We start from the raw sequence: 25984 nt of genomic DNA on the forward strand, positions 1-25984 counted from the left end.
CCCAGCCCCGCCTCACTCTCCCTGCCAGCCTGCCCCCAGGCCTGCCCACAGCCCGCCCTCCCCCCGCCCACCTCCTTCTCCCACCTCCAGGCCTGACACAAGCACCTGAGGGGAAATCAGTGAGGAGGCTTAAGTCTGCCTTTGCAGGCTGGTGCTTCTTGGAGTGCCAAGCCTCTTCTCGAGGAGGCACAAACATGCTTTATGGCACGTTTGAAACCCTCCAAGGCCAATACAAGGGACTTGGGCTGGCCTAACGTCTAGTTAGGATTGCGCCCTCAAGCTGTTACATTCATTGATCATTGGTTGAAACACAGGATGTGTAAGCTTCACAATTTCTTCCTTGTCAGTCGTTTAAGTGCAGATTTCACTTCCTGGTTTCTCAATGTATAGATTAAAGGATTTAATGTGGGTATTACTACTCCATTAAATATAGAAAGAAGTTTATCACTATCCTGGCGATCTTTTGATTGAGGTTTGATGTAGGTGAATATACAGTCTCCATAGAACACGGCTACCACAGCCAGGTGAGATCCACAGGTAGAAATGGCTTTCCATCTGCCACCAGCTGAGTGGATTCTCAGAATGGCCACAATGATGCGTAAATAGGAAAAGAGAATGAAGCAGAAGGGAAAGAGGACTATGGCAGTACTGTTGAGATTCGACATCAGCTGACTCCCAGCCATGTTTGAGCAGATCAGCTTCATGAAAGCGGTGAGCTCACAAGAGATATGATCTATCTCATTATGTTCACAGACCTGGGCTGGGTTTGCAATCCAGGGAACTATAGCAAATAAGAAGGCCAAAAGCCATGTCCCCAAAGCCAAGAGGGTGCAAACTCTCCAGTTCATGACAATGGTATAATGTAGTGGATTGGAGATGGCGACATACCGGTCATAAGCCATGACTGCCAGGAGGAAACATTCAGTGGATCCAAAGTATATTCCAATGAACATTTGAGTATAACACATAGCAAAAGACATGACAGGCCTGTCAACAAAACAGTTGGCAATGGATTGAGGAGCAGAAGATGAACAGAGACAGATATCAACAATGGATAGATTGCAAAGGAAGAAGTACATGGGATTGTGGAGTCGGGGCTCAGCAATGACCACCAAGACTATTAGTCCATTGCCAATCATTGTCACCAAATACATGATGGTCATGAAAGCTGCTAACCCCATCCTTGTTTTTGGTCGGTCAGAAAATCCAATGAGGACAAATTCAGTTATTTCGGTGTTGTTCATCTCTTCTCACAGGTGCAGTTTTCTTTTCAAGGAGCAAATAAAAAAAAAGAAAAAATTTGTTTGCATGTACTTAATATTTATGAAAGAGGAAGAATTAACTATAAGTGAAATAATCAATAGAGTGAACATATTATATATATAAGACTAAAATGCTTGCAAATGGACTTCTTTCAGTAATACAACTAGAGTGGAGGATGCTGTATGTAGCATCCCCCACCCACATGCATGAGAAAGAAGGCTACGCTTGTATCTCAGATGCATGCATTTTCACAAACACTGATGTCTGAACTGTGACCCAGATCAATGACACAACATGCCTTCCTTTTGTTTGTACAAATTATGGTCTGCCGATATTGGTATTGCTTCTGAGGGCAGATGGAGGATCTGCAGTTGGCAAAATTCTTTCTATTTCCATGGTAATTTTATGCTGCCAATACTACACTCTCCTGTTTTCACAGGTGGGAACATGTTCCAGGAGCAGGACTTCCGTTTAGTTTTCTTTGTCTAAGAGAGAATACACCATACACAATCTTCCAAACCCTTTCTTCACATTCCACCTGTGCAAATAACATTGCCTGTTCAGGAAATATTCACGAATATTGAAGATTGCCAAGGTTCTTTTGCACATGACTTTTAACTCAAGTGCATGTTTACCTTTTCCCAAGACTACTTCAGGCAGATAGATCCCACCCCACAACAATTGTAGCAAAGTATAACTGGAGGCACAAGGGTACTTGTGAAGCAGGAGAATACTAGTTCGGTTCCCTGCATCTTCACCTTCTTCCCCTTAACCTCCAGAAGCTTCACCTTTTGCCAGCATGCAGTTTCTTCTCCTGCCATTACAATGGATGACTTTTCTTACACACAAGCCCCCTTGCAAATAACTTAAGAATCATACCTTGTTTCTCTTTGAAGTAAAGGTAGACGGAAATCCTCCTCCTCCAACGTATGCACCTAACCCAGTGATTCCAAAACTGAGGGTACTGGTGGGTTGTGACCTGATTTTTGGTGGGTTGCCAAAGGGTGATGGAAAGATTAAATTAACTGCCTCAAGACTTAGGGTATTCTAAAATCAGATACTGTAGTGCTAATCACCCTGCAATTAGCTCAGCTAGTGCAATTTGCAAGATTGCAGCTAATTGCCTTGGAAGGAGCTTAGCTCCTGAAGTTTGCATGCATGTGTAAATATAGGGAGATAAATGTTTGAGGGTCTTTTCCTGCTTCTTATTACTTAAAAATAAATAAATAAAATATTATTTCTTTCTAGATCTCATTTTTTAAAAGTCTGGTAAATCTAGGTGGGTCCAGATAGAATGTTTTTTAAAGAAATGTGTCCTGGTGCTAAAACGTTTGGGAACCACTGACCTAACCGATACTGAGCTCGGTCTTAGAAATGAGAGTGATTCATGTTATTTTTTTTTCCAGCAGGTTGACAGTAAACTAGTTTAACAAGAAATTTTTATTCCCTTTTCCAGAAGAAAAATTGGAAAGAGGAAATGCAAAAATTTAATTAGTTATTTCTTTTTAGTCAATTCATTTTAATATTCTTGATATTTCATCCCATACATAAGGAAGGAGTTATGTACACCACTTTGAGCTCAATGGAGGAAGGGTGGTACAAAAATAAATTCCTAGATTCAAAATAGGGCATATATTAAGTGTGTGAATGCAATAGGATGATTTTTTTCTCCAATAAAATTGCCCTATGATAAAACAATGAACTTTCTGAGCATAAAAAGGCTTCCCTGCAGTGCAGGAAAAGAACAGCAGTCATAACAGAGTGGAAGAGAAAGCATATCAGAAGAAAGACAAGCCTCGCTAACTTGTCCTAAAAAGTGAAATAATTCCTTCATCTTAGAATGGAGGTTTTGCACCAAGAAGATGAGGTGGCAAAACATCTAACTTGATAGGGTGTCCTCTGTATACATGTTCGCCTCATGAGGCAGAGCAATGTTTCAGGGCATGATCCTTAGAGGTTAAGTTCCCACAGATAATTAGTTTGTTGTATGATGCAATTCCAAACCTACAGACAATGGCTTGTATCCAAAGAACAGTGAGCAGAGGGTGGATATGAAGTAGTCCTGTCCCATGAAGTCAGGCACAAGCACTCGTGAAATGTTTCCCATGGGGCAGAACCACAATATCTCCAAAGCAACAGTCCACTAAAATACTGTCAATTGTACAAAATAAACATCCCTATTCCACCACATATCACTCCAAGCTATATCTGGTGCTGCTCACTAAGAAACTGCCTTTTTCTTGTGGGATACTATGAGGTCATACATACTATGAGGTCATACATACTATGAGGTCATTACCTGTTGGAGCAGCTAAGTGCCGCTATCCTACCATCACAGTCACCGCTTCCCTTAAAGAGGAATTCCGTATATCCCACTGTCCAAGGGGGGGTGCGACCCCCAGGTTGGGAAACACTGTGCTAAACTACAGGAAAGCTTGCATACAGAAGGTTTCTGAAGACTGAGAGCCCAGAGGCAATCGTGCCATAAGGCAAGTTTGCAAGCTTCACTGCCGGGCTTCCGCACATGCTAGCCCAGCGCTGGCTGGTGCTGGGCTAGCGCAGAGCGGTCGTCCAGCTTCCACGTCTCGGTGGTCTCCCAGACTGCTGAGCCGCGGCAGGGTAGGCGGGGGCAGGGGCATGGAGGAAGCATTCCAGGGAGGGGGGAGGCTGGTGTAGGTGCCTTTTTCATTACTGTGGAATAGGTTATTTTTTTTTGTCCTGATAAAGAATGATAACTTAAAGGAACACTTTAATTAATAAACAGAAACTTTATTGACAAAGGCAACCATTAATAATCTTTTTCTCCCACCTGAGAATACAAAATACTCATCATTAACATAACAATATAGAAACAAAATGTCTTTAAGGGCCTGTGCCGTTCCAATTAGTGATGAGAAAGTCTTACTGATAGCAAAGGGCAAAAATACTTCTAATGAACTTGTTATCAGTGGGACTTTGATTTCTTTAGATGACATCATGATTTTATTTGGATTAGGGCCAATCAAGTGAAAATCTTCTGAGGCATATAATCTCCTAGAGATTATGTAAATTTGTTCTGCTAGAGCAGGGGTTTCCAAACTTTTTGGCCAGAGGGCTACATCAAATATCTTGCGTGATAAGGAGGTCCGGAAAAAAATTTAAATATAAAATTTAAATCAATAATTTAGAGATGGAACTTAGATGAGTGAATAAATGAATGAATGGGCTCATTCATTCAACCTCTCTGGCCCTCAGAACACCCTCCAGACACAATCAGAGCACAGTTCTGGTCATGTTCAGTTGAGTGGGCCAGAGGCTTTCAGGGGATGCGGGGCTTGCTGTGGGCTGGAAAGAGGCTTGCTTCGGGCCGCATCTGGCCCCTGGGCCAGGGTTTGGAGACCCCTGTGCTAGAGCAGTGGTTCACAGTGGATCTCAACCCAGTTTTTGGTTAATTGCAAAACTGAAGGGGAAGATTAGGCTATGTGCATCAAGGGTTACACCCTGTCCACACCCTGGAAATAAATGTTGGTATGGGAAGGGCTGCAAAATATTTGTATTTTTTTTTTTTCAGATTCTGTGTAGACCCTGGAGGGGGTGGTGTCTTTCTTCATTTTCTGAGTTGCGTTTACACTAAACCAGTGGTTCCCAAACTGCGGGTCAGGACCCACCAGTGGGTCACAATCCAATTTTTGTCTGATAAGGCAGATTAGGATATGTCCATCAAGGGTTAAGCATCCTGCTAAGGGGGGGGGGTAGCACTGCTGCCCAATCACCATTATAGTCACAGAGGCTTAAGCGGCATGCAAACTGAAACTCTTTTGAAGGTGCGTGCTGATGTTGAACAGTTTGAGAACCGATGTGCTAGAGTAGAGGTGGGCAAACATTTTGGCAGGAGGACCACATCAGCTCTCTAACACTGTGTCGGGGGCTGGAGGAAAAAAATAATTTACATTTCAAATTTGAATAAATTTACATAAATGAATATATTAGAGATGAAACTAATATGAATGAATGAATTTTACTGAATTTATTTATAATACACTTAAGAACTACAATACAGGCATGTACAACTACATGAGAACAGTGAACTGTTTGCCACACACATCTTGCACAGTGCAAACATACAGACCAAGCTAGAAACACAGGGAGACATAAGTTATTCAGAGGCAGTGGGGGGTGGTGTTAAAATAATACCCAGGGAAAAGTAGAAAACACATGAAGACTAGAAATGAGCTTGCTCTAACTCGGCCTGCAGCTTGTGTCCGGCGGTCACGACCGGCAATTCTGGGTTAGCGCAGGACAATCCAACAATCTTTGATGGTCCAGGGGTTCACTGGAGACTAGGGGCTCCCTGCAGATCAGATTGGGGGTCCCCGAGGGCTGCAAATGGCACCCGGGCTGGGGTTTGCCCACCCCTGTACTAGAGAAAAGCATTGGAATGTTTTAGAAATGGAATCTACATCCTCATTGAAGATCACCATCCAGCCACGGCCACGACAAAAAAGGAGTGTGCTGCATCCAATGGTTGACCTGTGGGCAATTGGGGGAGAAGTAAAAAAGTACTTTAATTAGTTCCTCATAAGCACCTGCTGCCCTGATGGGTCTACTTGGAGCTGCATGATTGCAAGATATATGGTTGGAAAGAGGGATAGGATGTAGGTGAAGCTGATGCTGCCAATATCACCCTTGACACCTGTCCCCACCCTGTTCCACACACCCCCCATGCCAGTAAGCAACTTAACAGTGTCAGGGCTCCTGTGGAGGTTGCCATTGCCTAGCCACCTCCCCTCTCTGTTTGTGGCAGCAGTCCAGCTTCACTTTATTCCCTCCATTATGAAGCTCCCTGCCCCCTCTCTGTCTGTGGAGGTGTATGTCTGAGGAGATCCATAGGTGGCTTCAGAGTTTACTAGGAGGTTAATATAAATGCTTAATGCTTGCCTCCCATTTGCCCTTGGATCATCCCCCTCTATGCTGGGTACAACATGCCTTTTTGAAGTGGCTGCATTTGTGGAGAAGACAGAGGACAGGATTGGGTCCTAAGTCTGAGACTAGCCCCATTCCCACTTTGCATGAACATTCTGAACCCTTCCCTTGATTTCAAATTATTTTCTCTAGCTATATAGTGCATCTGAACCGCTCCTGAACCTGCTTTAGGAACCCACGACTAAAGTAAATGGGGTGGATTGGATGAGCTGCTCCTGGAGAAATTGAAAACCATGGAACGAAGGGAATTTTTGTTCCCTTATCTTGGAGCTGCATTGTCCTTATGTTGGTGCTGAAAAGTGAAAAGTTAGGGTGGCACCCATAGTCTCATATAGACAGTGCTTTTTTTTTTTTTTTTTTGTAAAAAAGGAACTCATAACTTGTTAATCTTTTATTTATTTATTTATTTATTTATTTATTTATTTATTTATTTTTAAACTATTTTTCAGAGAAATAAGTAATAAGATACAACTAGACGTAGTCAATAACTACACACACACACACACACACACACACACACACACACACACACACACACACACACACACGTCCATCCCGTGTGAGCTCCCTGATAGCAAAAGCACTCCTGCCACAGCTGGAGTGAAACACCACATTTTTTTTAGGTGGGGAGGTGCTCCATTGGGCTATAGGAAACTCTCTCCATTGGGCTATAGGAAAGCTTATAGTTAAAGTGTTCAGAACTAATATATAAGGTCTTGAGCCCAGCTGGTGGCCATCAGTGCCTCAAGTATTGGTTCCAAACACTTTGAGCCTTAGAGCTCTTATGGCTCAATTGCTAAATTGCTGGTCTGTGGAGCCAGAGGCTAGGGGTTCAAATCCCTATGAGGAACATTTTTTTTTTTTTTTTTTTTTAAGGTGGGGAGGTGCTCCATGGCTGCAAAATATAAAGGTTGGTTGCCAGTTGCCAAAAGGGGGGCGAGTTGAGACTGCAAAACTCCTCAAAGTTCAGTCCCAGGCAGGACTTTCACATTTTTTTTAATGTGAAAAAGTTCACCATTGCTTGAAATGCTGTTGCTCTGGCCAAAAGTTTCTTAAATTTACTGATGCATCATCCTTCCAAAATTACAGTAAAGGAAATGACCATAATGTCCTGATTTTCATATATGTTTTAAAGGCTCATTGTCTTAACTAAAATGGTGTCTTCATAGTTCAAGAAGTGGAACAGCAAGGAGAAGGTAAGATTCAGTGTTTATGTTCTCCACAGATATATTTCAGTGACTCCACCACATTCCATGTTTAGTTCATTGTGGTTATTCTAGCAAGACTTTTGCCATTCTTAAGTTCAAATGTGCTCCCTTGCTAAACCACCTCTGTTCTCTCATGTTGCGTTAGAACGATGTTCTAAAGGCACCTGTATTTTGAACTGTCCACTGACCTCAACAGTACTTAGAACATGCTTTAATATCTGCCATTGCAATCAATAAGATTTCTTCTTAACTTTGGAAGAATCCCTCCCAATCATGAAGATGGAAAGACTCAGATTTCCGTAACCAATATGGGGAGCTTTTCTATATATTCATGCTTACATTTTCTGCACAACTCTCAGTGTCATTCAACTTTAAACATTTTCTTTAAAAAAAATCCTTTGGTATTTGTGGCATTGGTGGATCCTAAGAATCTGAAATGAAGCAGAGTTAATAATACACTACTGGATATGTTAATCATATGAGAAACACACGTTCATTTGGAATGCATTTGAATTTTGAGAGAATGTCAGATGGAGGAGGAGGAGAGGAGGAGGAGGAGGAGGAGAGAGAGCGAGAGCGAGAGCACAGTTTTAAAACATCTGCCTAGCAATGGAATGTTTTCTGAAAGAATTGACGGTTTATGACTTATATGTTGTCATCCCCAATCCCCTGCATAAGATGTTTGCTGTGGTGTAGAATTATGGTGACACACTTAGCACATTGTTGCCTTTTATTCTGTCCCATCCAGGCACGTACAACAAGGGGTGCAAAATCTTCAACCTCTGATTTGCTGTGGGTCTCATGGATGGGCAGTGTGGGCTAAGGGTCCAATCCTATCCAGTTTTACAGTGCTGGTGCTGCTGTGCCAATGGGGTATGCACTGCTTCCTGTTATGGGAAGGCAGTCACAAGGTATGGGAACATTTGTTCCCTTACCTCGGGGCTGCATTGAGGCTGCTCCAGTGCGGGAAAGTTGGATAGGATTGGATCCTATCTCACTGCTCAGATCATCCCTTGCAATCGGCCCCCACCCACCCACCTTGGTACAATCGGAGACTAGCTAGTTGCCAGTTTGGGAGGTACATAGGAATTTTTTGCTGTCCACCAGACTGACTGTGAGAAGACAGTTTTTTGCGCTATCCCAGACTGGCTTGGACTGGTAGGGTTGGTTGGTTAGGTTTTCTTCTTTTCCCCATTGTTGTGTTGGCCAATTTAGGCAGGTATAGTGCAGGCTGGGTAAGCAAGAGTTAATCATTTGGTATCCAGGTTGAGATTAGCAAATTTAAGGAGCAAGCTAGGACCACTCATATAAAATTCCTGCCAGATTGGTGAGGCTGGCTGGCAACCCCCCCCCCCCAGTGACTATACTAAGATCTCGACAAGGGTTTGCCTTTGGAGATCTGAACTGTCCAACTGCCTCAATGCTGGGGTTCACTGTGATATGCTAATTTGGTCTTTGACCGAGCTTAGCGTGGAATCAGATGGATACACCTGTTTATTACCTGGGAGATGTTTTGATTTAGTGTCATTTTCCCACCTAGTGGCTCACACTTCGGGAGAGGAGTTTGGATCCCTGCTGCAGATGATTTTATGTTTGGTTTTAACAAAGTGGCCCTTATATGCACTTGAGGGGGGTACATGGGTAATGTTTTTTAGTTATGCAATCACCAATATACCTGTCATTTTACAAATGGGTATATCATCCACAGTAAATTCAATCTCCATTTCAAATATGAAGCATGAACAAAAATGTTTATTTTTCTATTGTCCACCACAGACAAAATAATAATAGAAGATCCAGATAAGCTGAATGAGATGGAAATAACTGAATTTGTTCTCATGGGATTTACTGACCAATCCAAAATAAGGGTGACTTTGGCAGGAATTATGACGATTGTCTACGTGGTGAACATCTTGGGAAATGGACTCATTATCTTGGTGGTCATAACTGATCCCCGGCTCCACAATCCTATATACTTCTTCCTTTCTAATTTGGCCACCATTGATATCTGCCTTTCTACATCTTCATTTCCACAATCCATTGTCAACTGCTTGGTGGAGAGACCCACCATGTCTTATGGTAGGTGTTATACTCAAATGCTTGCTGCTGCATATTTTGAGACAACTGAATGTTTCCTGCTGGCAATCATGGCTTATGACCGATACGTCGCCATCTCCAAACCACTACGTTATACCATCATCATGAACTGGAAACTTTGTGTCCAATTGTCTGTGGTGTCATTGATAATTGCCGTCCTACTTCTGATTGTACCATGTGTTTCAAACCCATCTCGACTTTGTAGACATAACAGGGTTGACCACTGTGCTTGTGAGCTCACAGCACTCATGAAGTTGGTGTGCTCAGACATGACTGTGGGCCAAATGACCATGTATTTCACCAGCAGTTTCACAGTGCTCTTTCCCTTCTCCTTTATCCTCTTTTCCTATCTCCGTATAATTGTGGCCATCCTGAGAATTCACTCAGCTGGTGGAAGACTGAAGGCTTTCTCCACTTGTGGATCTCACCTGGCTGTAGTGGTAGTTTACTATGGAATCTCTATAGCTTTGTACATAAAACCTCAGTCAAAAGATAGCCAGGATACTGATAAAATTATGTATGTGATTAATGCAGGTGTGGTACCCTCATTAAATCCTTTAATCTATACACTGAGAAACCAGGAAGTGAAAGGGGCACTTAAATGACTGCAAGAAAAGAAGCTGTGAAGCATTTACTGTGAATGGTATTTGAGCCTTAAATTGTTTCATATTTTTAAATAAAAAAATGAGGGAATGATTACCACTGCTATTTAAAGACACTTTCAATTTATGACAAACTCTGGTTCATTATTAAATGTATTCGAAACCCAGGATTGTTTGTGTACCCCCCAATGAACACTCAAGACAACAGAACTGGGAGAAAGGGCCACTTTATTAGTAGTTATAGTACAGAAGGAGAGGCTGAGACCTGCAGCTGCTTTGGCAGCAAAGCACCTGTAGTGCGGAGGCTGGACCACTGGAAGATAACCAGAATCACATCTGTCCCCCAGGCTGGGCATGCACTCGACTACAAGCCTTGCCCCTTTCTCAGGTGGCGCAGCTCATCCAGTCTATCCCATAGGGGGGAGGCAGCTGGACCATGGGCCGTGCCACCTTGAGCCACCGAGCCTCTGAGGCGGACCCCGTGGTCCCGGCCAGGGACCCGTCTATGCCCTAGTGCCGCTGAGCTCCTCAAGACTGCAAGTGGGTTCTGCCCTGCCTATGCTGCCTGAAGGTGCACTCTCCTCTGACATGTAAACCCCATCCCACTTATAGAGAGATGACAGAGAAACGTTAATTGCAGGATGCAGTGGAAATGGATATCAGATATAAATGAATAATGTTGTGTCAGGGGCATAGCAATCATATCTGCCACCCATGGCAGTAACTCCTGGCATCACCCTGCTCCCAAGTGTGCACATATGGAAGAAATTGGCAGTGATGTGACAACATCCCCACGTCACCGCCAACTACATCTGCATTACGAGCAATTTAGTTGGCTGCTTTTGAAGCACAGCAAGAAAGCTGCCATATCAGTGGCTTGGCCTAGCGACTGACTTATATTGCTTATGAGTGGCGGGGGGGTATGACTTCACAATTTTGCTGCCAACTCCTTTTCCTTTTCATTTGGCGACTCAGGCCTCCAAATGAGAAGGAACAAGAGGTGGTGGTGTGCTCACGAAGCTGCACCCACCACCTCTAAGCGTTTGAAGAATGTGGCTGCCATCTTAGCTTGCTCTGTGGTGGAACCTGAGGCAGCTTACCCCCATCACCTCCTGCTTGCTACGCAACTATGTTTTATCCTGTTGGAAACGGTGCAGGGGGTGTAACTCAAAAGACTGAATCTGAGCTAAGCATCACTGAAATCAGTGAGACTCATTAGTTGAGACTAACTTAAGTCTCATTCATTAAAATGAAACTTAGACATAACTTACTTTCTTAAGCTAAACCTCAATTAAGTGTCTGGATGCCAATCCCTAATAGAGTATAGATCACAATTCTTTGCCTAGCAGGGGAAAAAAAATTTTTTTTTAAATGTACATACACTTTGGGACATTTACATACACTTTGCCTCTGTAGATTTTAATGATTGGCCCTGATCCAGCTTAGTCCTGATGCAGTTCCAATGAAAGCAAAGTCCCACTGAGAGCCAGTTCATTATAAATAGTGTGTCCCCTTGCTTTGATAAGATTTTGCCATAACTAATATTAACTGTGTTGGGCCGCTTTATCTTTAAGCCATTTTGTTTAGAAGTTATTTTGTTAATTGGAAGTATTTTATATTCTCTAGTGTAATAAGAGGTTTATTACTGATTGTCTTCATCAATAAATTGATATTTCTGTTTATTAAAGTGTTACTTTAAGTTATCATACAACCCAAACAATAAGCTTTTCCAGAATAATGGAAAAAGGCACATATTCTGAACTTTTGCTATGTGTATTATGTTTAAATTTAAATGAACCTTGCATGAGATATAAGCAATAGTAGAGTAACTACTACAGTAGTCAGTATGCAATCAATGAGAATCAACTATTATTGAAAACAGTTATAAACAGGGCCAGCCTTAGGAGCTGCAAGGTCCAACTGGAAATGCTTTTGTGGGGCCCTCTCTAATTTTGCAGGGCCCCCTTTACTAATTCTTTAGCTCTTGAATGGAGCCAGGCCAAGAAAAAAAAATCTGTTACTTCCATGGTGGTGAATAGGACTCCTGGAGCTTTACTGGTTGTACAGAATAGACACCTGGGATATCAGTCAGAGGAAGGGAGGGCCGTGGGCCCAGCTTGGAGTGCTCCCCGCCTCTCGCCTGTCACTGCCCTGTCTGCAGCAGCTCAGGCTGGAGTGAGACGGGTAGAGGATGGTGCTAGAAGATGTGAGAGCATCTCACAGATGAGCGAGGCACATGTGCTGCTGCTGGCATGGCACCAATTTCAGGGCAATTGGAAGCAGTGGTGGTAGAAGGACAGTGTGGGGCCCCCACCATGCGTGGGACCCAACTGGGCGAAATTGTCCCCATTGCCTAAAAGCTGGCCCTGGTTATAATGTGCACACATTTCAGGAAAAAAAAATGAAATGAAACCAGGTGCATTTTTTAAAACTGTTGTGTAAGGAAAATATTCCCACCCAAATTCATAGCACAGTGTTATGAATCATTATTCATACTAGGAAAGGATTTAAGAGTTTTACCAGCAATTGTCAATCAACCCCTGACCTGAGTGAAGTGCAGCAAGAAGCCTTGCCCTACATGGCTGAAAATTTGGAGAGTTCTTTGCAAAGCTTACAAAAGGCCCTCAGGTCCAGCCTGAGGGGTAGTAGAGTGGTCGATCTGGACAAGAGAGCTGATTGAAGATCTTAAGAGGTGAAATACTCTTTCCGTCTGAAGGAAAGAGCTTGAGATCCAGCTTTTGGTCTAGCCTTTCAGCAAGGCTTCGAACATCTTAAGCTTCACCACACAACTCCTGGGCCTGCTTCCCAGCTGTACAGCTTTATCCTTCTGTTGAAGGGAAGGAGCTGCTGATGGTAGCTTGCAGATAACACAGCTGAGACTATCATTTGAGATTCTGTCTGGAAGTTCCTAAAATCTTTTTTGCCTAACACTCAGAGCAAGAGTTGTATTGAGATAAATAGAGCTTAGTCCTGAGTGCGCATGCCTTTGGTAGAGTTTTTCATTTCACTTTTCATGCATTCAGGCCCAACCCGAAGGCGGACCTCCCCAGTCCTGCGCAAAGGTCTGCGATGGTGCCCCCGGAAAAAGGAAAAGAGGAATCTGGCAGGTGCAGCTCCAGATGAAAGACTTTAAAATTCCCTCTTCTATACAATGGCTAAAGGTATAGGCACTCTGTATGCCCAGCTCAGTATACCGAGGGATCCTGTATCCTCAGATCCTGTATCTGCAGTTTTAATATCCACGGATACAGGCAGCCCACCCTCCACACCCTCCCCCCTCCAGAGGACTAGACAGAGAATATCTATCACTGTCTACATTTTAGTAATACAGTTGAACACTTATGATCTCATACTATCCCACCAGCAAAACGTAGCTTCTAAATGAGAAGCACCAGAGCTAACCTGAAGCAATATGTGGTCAAAAAGGACATTTATTTTTGTATGATGAAACTGATGATATCATAGTGCACTGTCACTTCTAAGACATTGTAGCTTGGCTTGATATGCAGTACATAAGAACATAAGAACAGAACCACTGGATCAGGCCATAGGTCCATCTAGTCCAGCTTCCTGTATCTCACAGCGGCCCACCAAATGCCCCAAGGAGCACACCAGATAACAAGAGACCTCATCCTGATGCCCTCCCTTGCATCTGGCATTCTGACATAGCCCATTTCTAAAATCAGGAGGTTGCACATACGCATCATGGCTTGTAATCCGTAATGGATTTTTCCTCCAGAAACTTGTCCAATCCACTTTTAAAGGCTTCCAGGCCAGACGCCATCACCACATCCTGTGGCAAGGAGTTCCACAGACCAACCACATGCTGAGTAAAGAAATATTTTCTTTTGTCTATTCTAACTCTCCCAACACTCAATTTTAGTGGATGTCCCCTGGTTCTGGTGTTATGTGAGAGTGTAAAGAGCATCTCTCTATCCACTCTGTCCATCCCCTGCATAATTTTGTATGTCTCAATCATGTCATAAGAACATAAGAACATAAGAACAGCCCCACTGGATCAGGCCATAGGCCCATCTAGTCCAGCTTCCTGTATCTCACAGCGGCCCACCAAATGCCCCAGGGAGCACACCAGATAACAAGAGACCTCATCCTGGTGCCCTCCCTTGCATCTGGCATTCTGACATAACCCATTTCTAAAATCAGGAGGTTGCGCATACACATCATGGCTTGTAACCCGTGATGGATTTTTCCTCCAGAAACTTGTCCTATCCCCTTTTAAAGGCGTCTAGGCTAGACGCCATCACCACATCCTATGGCAAGGAGTTCCACAGACCGACCACACACTGAGTAAAGAAATATTTTCTTTTGTCTGTCTTACCCGCCCAACACTCATTTTTAGTGGATGTCCCCTGGTTCTGGTATTATGTGAGAGTGTAAAGAGCATCTCCCTATCCACTCTGTCCATCCCCTGCATAATTTTGTATGTCTCAATCATGTCCCCCCTCAGGCGTCTCTTTTCTAGGCTGAAGAGGCCCAAACGCCATAGCCTTTCCTCATAAGGAAGGTGCCCCAGCCCCATAATCATCTTAGTCGTTCTCTTTTGCACCTTTTCCATTTCCACTATGTCTTTTTTGAGATGTGGTGACCAGAACTGGACACAATACTCCAGGTGTGGCCTTACCATAGATTTGTACAATGGCATTATAATACTAGCCGTTTTGTTCTCAATACCCTTCCTAATGATCCCAAGCATAGAATTGGCCTTCTTCACTGCCGCCGCACATTGGGTCGACACTTTCATCGACCTGTCCACCACCATCCCAAGATCTCTCTCCTGATCTGTCACAGACAGCTCAGAACCCATCAGCCTATATGTGAAGTTTTGATTTTTTGCCCCAATGTGCATGACTTTACACTTACTGACATTGAAGCGCATCTGCCATTTTGCTGCCCATTCTGCCAGTCTGGAGAGATCCTTCTGGAGCTCCTCACAATCACTTCTGGTCTTCACCACTCGGAAAATTTTGGTGTTGTCTGCAAACTTAGCCACTTCACTGCTCAACCCTGTCTCCAGGTCATTTATGAAGAGGTTGAAAAGCACCGGTCCCAGGACATATCCTTGGGGGACACCGCTTTTCACCTCTCTTCATTGTGAAAATTGCCCATTGACACCCACTCTCTGCTTCCTGGCCTCCAACCTGTCCCCCCTCAGGTGCCTCTTTTCTAGGCTGAAGAGGCCCAAACGATGTGGCCTTTCCTCATAAGGAAGGTGTCCCAGCCCAGTAATCATCTTAGTCGCTCTCTTTTGCACCTTTTCCATTTCCACTATGTCTTTTTTGAGATGCAGCAACCAGAACTGGACACAATACTCCAGGTGTGGCCTTACCATCGATTTGTGCATGGACAGTACTGTTCATGGAACAGTACTCAGTTATTTCATCCCCCTGTTCACTGCTTTTTGGATCCAGGCCATTGCCTGTTGGTATGGATTTGCTTCAAGTAATGAACTAATTATTTGTAGCAACGTAACCTCTAAGGAGTGAAAAGCACCTTGTCAAATCATACTTTTGGTACAAAACCTCCATCAGAAGAGGAGGGAATTATTTATCTTTCAGTATGACTTATATAGACATAAGTTCTCTTCCTTCACTTTTGGGATGCCTCTTTGTGCTTAGAAAATTAATCCTGTTATCACAGGATTTTATGTGGAACATTCATTCTCATACACTGATATATGTAATATATGCTGTATTTAAAAGTACAAGATGTAATATCAAAAACCTTGAAATGGAACTACAGCACAAGCACAAGCTTGTAGTTAAATGGAACTACAGCACACGCCTATGTCTACTCAGTAGTAAGTTCAGTTGCATTCAGTGGGACTTACTCCCAGGTAAGTGTGCATAAGATTGTATCCTTACTGTTCCTTAATTCACCCATGTTTGCCTGGACCACAGGTGTACACGTTTAATCCCTGATACATATATGCAACGTTGGGCAGAAATGGCTTAAATAAATGGCTGTCAAATGTCATCTTTCTGATTTTCCTTCCCAAAAAATACCCCTCATATCAAAGTTGTTTTCTGTGTTGTTCTAATGTTAAAAATACCATATAAAGCACTGTTTTTTAAAAGGCCAAGCTCGGTATTGATTAGTGTTATATTTTGGAAGAAGAATTCTTCCTGTTTCTTCTTCAAACAGAAAAGGTATATTATTATGTATTTGCAAGAGGACTTTCCTGGTTTATGAAACTGCACAGATCTATGCAGATCAAAATCAAATGTTTCTATGGAAACAGTGAGGGTCAGAGTATCCCTGTTGATGACTTCACTTTGATCTCATTCCATGCAATCCTGCATGGACATCAATTTCCTATTAGACTTAAGCTATGATATCTTTTAGCTATTCTTGCCTATTCTTTAGCTATCGTAGCTATTCATATCTTTTGGGAGAGGCACCACATCAGTTTAAGTCGCTTTTATCCAATGGGCATAAGCATTGGTTAAAAGCGACTTAAAGTGATGTGGTGCCTCTCCCAAAAGGTAGGATTATGTAAGAAATGGTGAAAATGAAGGCAACATGACATGACATTAAGAGATGTGACTGTGTGTGTGTGTGTGTGTGTGTGTGTGTGCGCTTACCACTCTCAACATTCCTTAGACAACCATATTCTAGAGCAGGACAAACTATAGGTTTTCTTCCAGTCCATCGATGGCTAAATACATCTTTTGCTTCACAGCATGCATGGTGGACCTCCACATTCACACACAAAGGATGCTGTTTTTTAATTTTTCAAATGTGTGTGGGGGGGGGGGTAGGTAAGAAACAGGCATGACAATATGATAGGAAAATTCTATTCAATTCCTAATGCAGGTTGGAGAAGAGATGAATGAGACTGAAATCACTGAATTTGTCCTCATTGGATTTTCTGACCGGCCCAAAATGAAGATGGGCTTAGCAGCATTCATGGCCGTTGTGTATTTAGTGACCATAGTTGGAAATGGACTGATTGTCTTGGTGGTCATAGCTGAGCCCCGACTCCACAATCCTATGTACTTTTTCCTTTGCAATCTATCCATCGTTGATCTCAGTCTCTCTACAATTGGCGCCCCACAAGGCATTGCCAATTGCTTGGTGGACAGACCTGTCATGTCTTTTGCTATGTGTTTTACTCAAATCTATACTGGCCTATATGTTGGATCCACTGAATGTTTCCTGCTGGCAGTCATGGCTTACGACCGCTACGTTGCTGTTTCCGATCCACTACACTATACGATTGTCATGAACTGGAGAGTTTGCATTCTGTTGGCTGTTGCATCATGGACAGTTGCCTTCTTATTGTCTATAGTTCCCTGCCTTGCAAACCCAATCCATTTCTGTGGCTATAATGAGATAAATCAAATTTTTTGTGAACTCCCAGCCCTCATGAAGTTGATCTGTTCAGATATGGCTGTGGGTCAGCTGACCATGTATTTTACCAGTACTCTCACAGTCCTCTTTCCCTTCTGCTTTATTCTCTTTTCCTATTTACGCATCATTGTGGCCATTCTGAGAATCCACTCAGCTGGTGGCAGATGGAAAGCTTTTTCTACCTGCGGATCTCACCTGGTTGTGGTATCAGTGTTATATGGAAACTGTATAGTCGGGTATATCAAACCTCAGTCGAAAGAAACCCAAGATAGCGACATAGTTATTACATTAGTTAATGCAGCAGTAATACCAATGTTAAATCCTTTAATTTATACATTGAGAAACCAGGAAGTGAAATCTGCACTGAAACGACTCACAGGGAAGAAACTGTGAAGTGTGTCTCAGGGAAAGTGTCAATCTCAACATCTTTTTTCCTGGCCAACATTCTTCTTGTTCAATTTGCTCATGCTCAATAGTCAATACAAAACTCAGATTTTGAGCTAGCCCAATCCCAGCAGTCAGCCTTTTAAATTTCTTCATAGACATTGTATTGGATGGTAGTCACTATGTGATTGAGGGTGAAAAATAAAATGTGAGACTCTCATCAATGCCTAATATTTTACTACTGAAAACAATGATTTTCAGGATGTTTATCCATGGGCAACCCAATCCTATCCATAGCAGTTCCACCGGATGAGGTGTGCCGAAATGGCTACTGCAGTGGTACCGCTGGGGCCGCCAGAGATCTCCTTGTCCCCTTCCACTAGGGGACAAAAGTCCCCTTCCACTAGGGAAAGCACCAAGGTCCACAATGTCCAGCCCTCCCCCCGCCCTCCCCATGCCCCCACAGACCAGTGGCGTAGCTAAGGGGGTGTAGGGGTAGCAGTTGCACTGGGCATCAAACTTTAGGGGGGCAACAAACTGAGCTTGACAATAGTGACCAAAATTGTGAAATCTTGGTATGTATGAAGACCACCATGTTATATAGCATTGGAAAGGTAATTTAATGCAGAGTGCAATGAAACAAACCACACTGGAATACCTGTATTCTATCAAAAGTTATGGCCAATTAACCAGAAAATAAAAACAACTGAAAATAAAATTAACCAGAAATTAACCAGAAAATAAAAACAACCAGAACAAAAAGTGGATTTGCTTAACTCCAAACTGACCTATGAGATTGATTGTTCTGAGTGCCAATGAGATGTTATTATGATACAGCATGGAACCAGTAACTTTTTACTTATTTGCTTAATTAAATTTGATTTTATCTTGCGGGGGGGGGGGCTACAAAATCTTCTTTGACTGTGGGTAGCAGATAGATGCCTTAGCTATGCTATTGACTGGGGGAGGCAGCAGAGCAAGTGGGTGGTGAGCTGCTGGGGGGAGGAGGTGGGTTCCTCCCAATTTTCACTTTTTAAGCAGCCCAGGCATGATGTCACTTCTGGTTCTGACATTTTGAGCTTGGCACTGGGCTACGCAATCATTAGCTATGCCACTGCCACAGACCTTACCTCCAGCCTGAGCTCTTCCCTTGCTTGGTGTTTAGAATTAGTGTTTAGAAAGTTGGACCCACCGCCAACTGCTAAGAGGGTGCCGTAAACCTGCTTTATAGCACATTTATGACACCCAACGCCAGCTGTGAAGAGCTCAGGATTGGACTCTTAGACTGCAATTCTATGCACAATTTCCAGGGCATAAGCCTCATTGAACACAATGGGACTTACTTCTGAGTAGAATTTGCATAGGATTGTGCTGCTACATTATAATTGGAAGATATTGGTGTGTTGATATATCTGATTTTTTAATGAATCATTACATGACCGAATCTTTTTTATATATTTATTGATTCAGGCATGTAATTGTTATACTTTTTGGATACCCTCCCCTCTTTCTTCCCATTCTTGCAGGAAGGGTTCAGCAATTGTTAGCTGTTGCCTGCAATAGCACTGGCATCTTGAGAAGAGTTCCATTTCGCATAAATCCATGCTGTCTTTAATGTCTGTAAATTGAAGCATGAATTCCACTGCAATACCACTAATTCCAGTTAGAGGATAACGACTAGAAATGTTTTACAGACTGTTAGCAGATGGCAAGTTGAAGCTTTAAAAAGTGAGTCATTCCTAGATCTCATTGAAATGAATAATATCTCAGCTTAACAGGCAGCATGCTGCTGTGTTTAGAATGTTGGACCTGGATCTAGGAGATCTTGATTCAAATTCCAAGTCAAGCACAAAGCTCACTGGGTGACCTTGGGCCAATTGCTCTCTCTCTCTCTCTCTCTCTCTCTCTCACTGTTGAGCATACTTCACAGGGTTGTGAGGATAAATGAGGGGAAGGAGCCATCTACACTACCCTGATTTCCATGAAGGATGAGGAATATAAATATGAAAATAAATATATGAGGGCTCCACTGTGAGTCCCACTTCCATGTTGTACATGCTACCTTCTGAAAACAGGAGCTCAAAACTGGGAAGAGGAAAGCGGAAGGTGGGATGTTGCTGACAGGAATGAAAGAGAAGGAAGGTTGTGTCTGGGTAGGAGTTGAGCTTGGCCTTCACTTCAGCCTGGGAACATTCTAGGAGCAGAGGCCAGAGGGGGCTAAATCCCTTCCTGACAGCCACTTGCAACTCCCCTCACCCCCACCCCAAACAGATTTCTCTGAGGCTCCTTGGGGGGACGACATGCAGTTTGAGCTTTTGGATATTCAGTGTAAATAGGTAATGGCAGAAACTTCTGAGTTGGCTGGAAAGAGGCATTTCTAATAAAGCTTTCGGTAGGTGAAACTTCAGGAAGGGGGGCAGAATCTCAATCAGGCAAGCAACTTGGGGGGAATAGTTATGTGCCCTCCCATGGTCTTCTCTTTTTAGTTCAGCACCCTACCCACAGCTGCTTTTTGGGGGGACAAAAGTGGCCATCACAAATCTCTCATGTAATAATTTCCTTGGTCCTGAGTCACAGAAAAGAGCATTTTTAATCATTGTGCCCACACTCATGACTTTAACAAGGATATTAGTCATTTGAAGCCCATTTCCAGTAGTTACATACCATTCACATCGGTAGCTTAAAATATAGTACATGTTGTCATAAAAACATAAGAACAGCCCCACTGGATCAGGCCATAGGCCCATCTAGTCCAGCTTCCTGTATCTCACAGCGGCCCACCAAATGCCCCAGGGAGCACACCAGATAACAAGAGACCTCATCCTGGTGCCCTCCCCTGCATCTGGCATTCTGACATAGCCCATTTCTAAAATCAGGAGGTTGCGCATACACATCATGGCTTGTAACCCGTGATGGATTTTTCCTCCAGAAACCTATCCAATCCCCTTTTTAAGGCGTCCAGGCCAGTTGCCATCACCACATCCTGTGGCAAGGAGTTCCACAGACCAACCACACGCTGAGTAAAGAAATATTTTCCTTTGTCTGTTCTAACTCTCCCAACACTCCATTTTAGTGGATGTCCCATAAGGGTGTTATTCTGGTGTTATGTGAGAGTGTAAAGAGCATCTCTCTATCCACTCTGTCCATCCCCTGCATAATTTTGTATGTCTCAAGCATGCCCCCCCTCAGGCATCTCACTTCTAGGCTGAAGAGGCCCAAACGCCATAGCCTTTCCTCATAAGGAAGGTGCCCCAGCCCAGTAATCATCTTAGTTGCTCTCTTTTGCACCTTTTCCATTTCCACTATGTCTTTTTTGAGATGCGGCGACCAAAACTGGACACAATGCTCCAGGTGTGGCCTTACCATCGATTTGTACAACGGCATTATAATATTAGCCATTTTGTTCTCAATACCTTTCCTAATGATCCCAAGCATAGAATTGGCCTTCTTCACTGCCGCCGCACATTGGGTTGACACTTTCATTGACCTGTCCACCACCACCCCAAGATCTCTCTCCTGATCTGTCACAGACAGCTCAGAACCCATCAGCCTATATGTGAAGTTTTGGTTTACTCTGGAGACTTTGCCACCTCACTGCTCAACCCTGTCTCCAGGTCATTTATGAAGAGGTTGAAAAGCACATTTCCCAGGACAGATCCTTGGGGCACACCGCTTTTCACCTCTCTCCATTGTGAAAATTGCCCATTGACACCCACTCTCTGCTTCCTGGCCTTCAACCAGTTCTCAATCCATGAGAGGAAATTGTCTGCCTCTTCTAAACGATTTATTAGTTATCGTTATAATCTTTCAGAGAAAGAAATTACTTGTTAAATAGTTTGGTCCACAAATATGAATTTCAAACCAAAACTAGGCAAAGGCCTTTTGTGCAGAGAGCTAACATAAGGAGATGCACAAAGCCCTTTTTCCACTGCAGGACATGAAGAACAAACTTTACCTTTGCTTTTACCCATGCACCCCCAATTAAGCACACAAAATCAAGCAAAGGCCACTTTATTAAACATTTAACAATGTAAAATTTGCAGCAGGGCACTATGTTAGATGCCCATTGTCTGGGCACCGTCCAATGAACACTCAAGACAACACATGTGGGAGAAAGGACCACTTTATTAGCATTTTAATACAGAAAGGAGGCTGAGACCTGCAGTTGCAGGGGCAGCGAAACCCCTGTGTGGTGCAGAGGTGGGACCACTGGGCAGCCCCTGAACGAAATCTGTTCTCCAGGCTGGATGTTCACCCGACTCCAAGCTGCGCCCCGTTCTTGGGAAACATAGCTCATCCAGGTCTGTCCCATAAGGGGAAGGCAGCCAGACCACGGGCTGTGCCACCTCGAGCCGCTGAGCCTCTGAGGAGGACCACCGCGGGCCCCAGTCAATGTCCTCGTGCCGCTGAGCCACTGAGGACTGCTATTGGGTTCTGCCCTGCCTATGCTGTCTGAAGGTGCACTCCACAGTCCCAAGCACGCCTCAACCACACCACCTGCCAGCATAAAGTGACCGATTGTATAACAGGGGTGCAGCATCATACTCACAGCAGTCTGGGGTAGGTGATAAAACTGCCTGTCACCATCCAATCTTGACAGGCAGCAAAAAATTCCTACCCGGCCCCAAAAGGTGACTAGTACAACTCTGACTGCGTAATGGGTGGGTGGGTGGGTGTCCGCTCGGTGCCCATGAGCAAAGAAGGAAGGGGGGCTGTTGCTGTGTCCTTAAGTTACCTCTGCTCCCCCCAGCCACAGCTGTCTGCCAATCCCCTCAGGGGAAGGGGCTCCTGTGTTCCGGTCTGGCCATACAAACTCCAATCTCCCTGCTGTAATTGGGTGATGTAATGAGAACATGCAGGATTTAAACAGGGGAAACAGTTCTAGCTGTCTGCCTCCCCTGGGTGATCTGGATGATCAAACAGGTGTGTCCCCCTGACTCAAGACTCCAGTCAGTCAATGATCGGCTAAGCCTCTCATTGCCAACCCAAAGGGTCGAGGCAGCATGATTGTGCCAGCTGGCGTGCAGAGGCTCCGATGCAAGACTCTGGAGTGGGTGGGAAGGAGGCAGGAGGGAGGTGTTCCAGGGTGGGGGAGGGTGGGTGGTGGGAGGCTTTGGGGGCAGGCGGTTGGGGAGTGGGAGGCGGGGCTGGGATCTGGCAGTTATGCCGGATCCCAACCCCCATTCCCAGGGAATTTGGAGTGATTTCAAGCCCTCCTCGGACTTGCGCCACCTCAGGAGATGGCACAAGTCCAAGGAGACCCATAGGGGTTAGGATACCTTACCCAGAGGTAAGGGGGAAAGTTTCCCCTTACTTCTGGCTGAGCCGCCTTGGGCCCCTATCCTGCGCTGGACACAGCGCAAGCCTCTTGGCTTGCCTGTTCCACTGCAGGATAGGATTGCAGCCTAACTCTTCTAACACCCTAAAGCAAGAGCAATTAGCCTGGATTAATTTCACTGAAATAAACATCAGAGGAAAATCAGAGAACAAAACAAATAACACCACTATTAGTATCTGGTCTTTTAATTCCTCTTCTCTGTTAGCATTTTCTTGAAGTTGAGATCAGATCTCAGAATAATAACATAACATTCTGGGAAAAAGATGCAAGCCAGCAGGCTCTTGTTGGAGGCCAAGATTGCAAACACCTCCACTACAACCACTGTTTTCCCCTTAGTGTTGAGATAAGCTGGAAGAAAGGAAATCCATACACTGCAAAAGACCAACATGCTGAAGGTGATGAACTTGGCTTCATTGAAAGTATCTGGTAGTTTTCTGGCTAGGAAAGCAACAGTGAAGCTGATGGTGGCCAGAAAACCCATGTAGCCCAGGACACAGTAGAACATGAAAGGAGACCCTTCATTACATTCCAGTATGATTTGCCCTGTCTCTGAATGCATGTCAGCATCCGGAAATGGAGGAGAGATTGTCATCCAGGCAATACAGAGACCTGCTTGAATGAAAGAGCAGAAACGAATAATGGAGTAGGCTACTTTCTGCCTTAGACATTTCCTCATCCTGTTGCCTGGCTTGGTGGCCATGAAGGCCAGCATCACCATGCTTGTTTTTGCCAAGACGTAGGAAATGGCCACAGAAAAAAATAATGCCAAAACCTGTTTGCTGGAGAAGGCAGGACGGCTTCCCAGGCTTGCCAATAAATAGCAGGGAAGAAATGTAGCACAGGAAGATAGAAAGGAGGAGGACACAGGTGAGGTTCTGGTTGTTGGCTGACAATGGGAGTATCCCAGTGCTTGAGGAAGGTTTGCATCACCAGACATGTAATCACAGCAAAGGAAATCGCAAGGGAAAACAAAATAATCCCCAATGGCTCTTGGTAGGAGAGGAAGGAGATATCTTTGGGAATACATTGATGGTGATTCTGGTTTGGATGCTAATCATCTGGGCATGGAATACAATGAGCTGCATCTGAAAGGAAAAAAGAAGTTAGTAGCTCTGCTAAGTGCAGTGTTACCTGCTTTATGTAGAAATCATAAAATCTCACTGCGTGAAATTAATGGACCAATCCAGATTAGAGTATTTCTGAAATGTCGCCTTTGACATATATTTGAAAATGCTGCCCAGCCATTCTAGCCACTCTCTTACTGGTCTGATTAGAAATCATGTCTTCTGGGCATGCTGAACAGTCATAGCAACAAATCGGTTTCCCCTCCTGAACTCTTTTGCTGTGTCCAAGATGGCAGCTCTCAACACATCTGGAAGGAGGAGGCGTCTAATGGTGAAAAAAAAGAAGTGGTCAAAAAGACTATGGAAAGCAGAAAAAGCAGACTGTGGAAAGCAGAAATTTTTTTCCTTGTCCCCTTACTTTTCTCCTTTCTTGTGCTATCCTTTTAAAGAAACCAGGAAGTGCAGGACATGCTAGCATGTCATATTGTTGAATAAGAATGCTGGGGAATGAGGTCAGGAGCTGAATTTCCATTTTCTCCCCAGAGCTGCTTTTTTTTTTTTTTAATGACTTGTACAGAGATGAGCAAGGACAGCATTTGATAGTGAACTATCAGCCCAATCCTGTCCCCGGCAGCAATGTCAGGGGCAGCAGCATCATAATAGTTACCTTTGCATCCAGCAGCATAGTCTGAGTGTTTGGAGGTCTCCTCGGGGGAAGCCACAGGCCCCACAATGCGGCTTCTCAAGCCTGTGCTGGCTATTTTGCTGGTACAGACTTGAAAGCCTTCATGTCAGATTTTGCAGCCTGACTTGGAGGTTAGGATATGATGGAGCAGAACTGTGCTGGTCCCATGCCCTCCCAGGCGGGTTCCGTCCCTGCCCTGCCCTGCCCTCCCCCACCCCATTCCACCCACCACCCACCTTCCCCCACCCTGAAAATTCTTACCGCCTGCCAGTACTGTAGGACTGGGATAAAAGGCTTAGGATATATAACTGGGGTTAGTTGAAAAGAAAAATAATTCTCTGAGTGTTTTATGAGCAGAATCCAATTTGCTCCCTCTCCTTCCCCACAGTTTCTTTTCAAAATATAGCAGATGTCAGGAGAAGGGATCATGTTACTCCTGATCATTTCAGGTTTGGCATAGAGCAGCGGTACTCAAACCGGCAGGTCATGACCCACCAGTTAGTGTGAAGGTTCCCCTGTCACTTTAAGGTGCAGGGGGAGGGGAGAGTCAGGGACCCGATCCACAGGATCTCATTGCTAAGGGAGGCAAGGGGGGTGCTTTACTCACTTAGGGCTGCAGCAGGCTCCAGGAGAGAGCCCCACGCAGCCCTCCGCAGGGCTCCCCAAGGCAAGGAATGCTGACAGAAAGTGAGCGCAAACCACTTCCGATTCACAAACACAACCAGGAGGTGGTTTGCGTCCACTTTTTTCTCCACATTCCAAACCTTGGGGAAGTCTGCTGAGGGCTGCGTGGGCTCCCTGTACCTCCTGAAGCCTGCTGCAGCCCTGAGTAAAAGCACCTCCCGGCTCCCCTTAGTGACGCAATCCCGGGAATCGTGTTGTTGCCCTTGGCTCTCCCCCACAAAGACTTACTTTGGGCGTAAATCTCCCCAAAAGTTTGAGAACCACTGGCATAAAGAACTGCAGCTTGTTTGTACCTCGTTTAATCGCCTGTTCCGTATCATCCAGTC

At 44.3% G+C, this 25984-nt stretch overlaps 3 protein-coding genes across 3 annotated transcripts; 2 read left to right on the forward strand and 1 right to left on the reverse strand.

The window, feature by feature from the left end:
- Positions 1 to 326: 326 nt before the first annotated feature.
- On the reverse strand, positions 327 to 1244 carry LOC136652727 (olfactory receptor 13H1-like). The gene has a single exon (XM_066629647.1). The coding sequence runs from the start codon at positions 1242 to 1244 to the stop codon at positions 327 to 329; it is 918 nt and encodes a 305-aa protein (XP_066485744.1).
- Positions 1245 to 9319: 8075 nt separating this feature from the next.
- Positions 9320 to 10135, forward strand: LOC136652728 (olfactory receptor 13H1-like). Its single transcript, XM_066629648.1, has one exon. It carries the CDS (start codon positions 9320 to 9322, stop codon positions 10133 to 10135), a length of 816 nt encoding a protein of 271 aa, XP_066485745.1.
- A 6825-nt stretch (positions 10136 to 16960) lies between these two features.
- On the forward strand, positions 16961 to 17896 carry LOC136652729 (olfactory receptor 13H1-like). Its single transcript, XM_066629649.1, has one exon. The coding sequence runs from the start codon at positions 16961 to 16963 to the stop codon at positions 17894 to 17896; it is 936 nt and encodes a 311-aa protein (XP_066485746.1).
- Positions 17897 to 25984: the final 8088 nt, after the last annotated feature.

The sequence above is a fragment of the Tiliqua scincoides genome, chromosome 5 (genome assembly GCF_035046505.1).
Source record: "Tiliqua scincoides isolate rTilSci1 chromosome 5, rTilSci1.hap2, whole genome shotgun sequence".
In the NCBI taxonomy this organism is placed as follows: Eukaryota; Metazoa; Chordata; class Lepidosauria; order Squamata; family Scincidae; genus Tiliqua; species Tiliqua scincoides.

Bases quoted from the DNA above. Each gene is read 5' to 3' on its own strand.
- LOC136652727 (XM_066629647.1), bottom strand. From the start codon at position 1,244: ATGAACAACACCGAAATAACTGAATTTGTCCTCATTGGATTTTCTGAC.
- LOC136652728 (XM_066629648.1), top strand. From the start codon at position 9,320: ATGACGATTGTCTACGTGGTGAACATCTTGGGAAATGGACTCATTATC.
- LOC136652729 (XM_066629649.1), top strand. From the start codon at position 16,961: ATGCAGGTTGGAGAAGAGATGAATGAGACTGAAATCACTGAATTTGTC.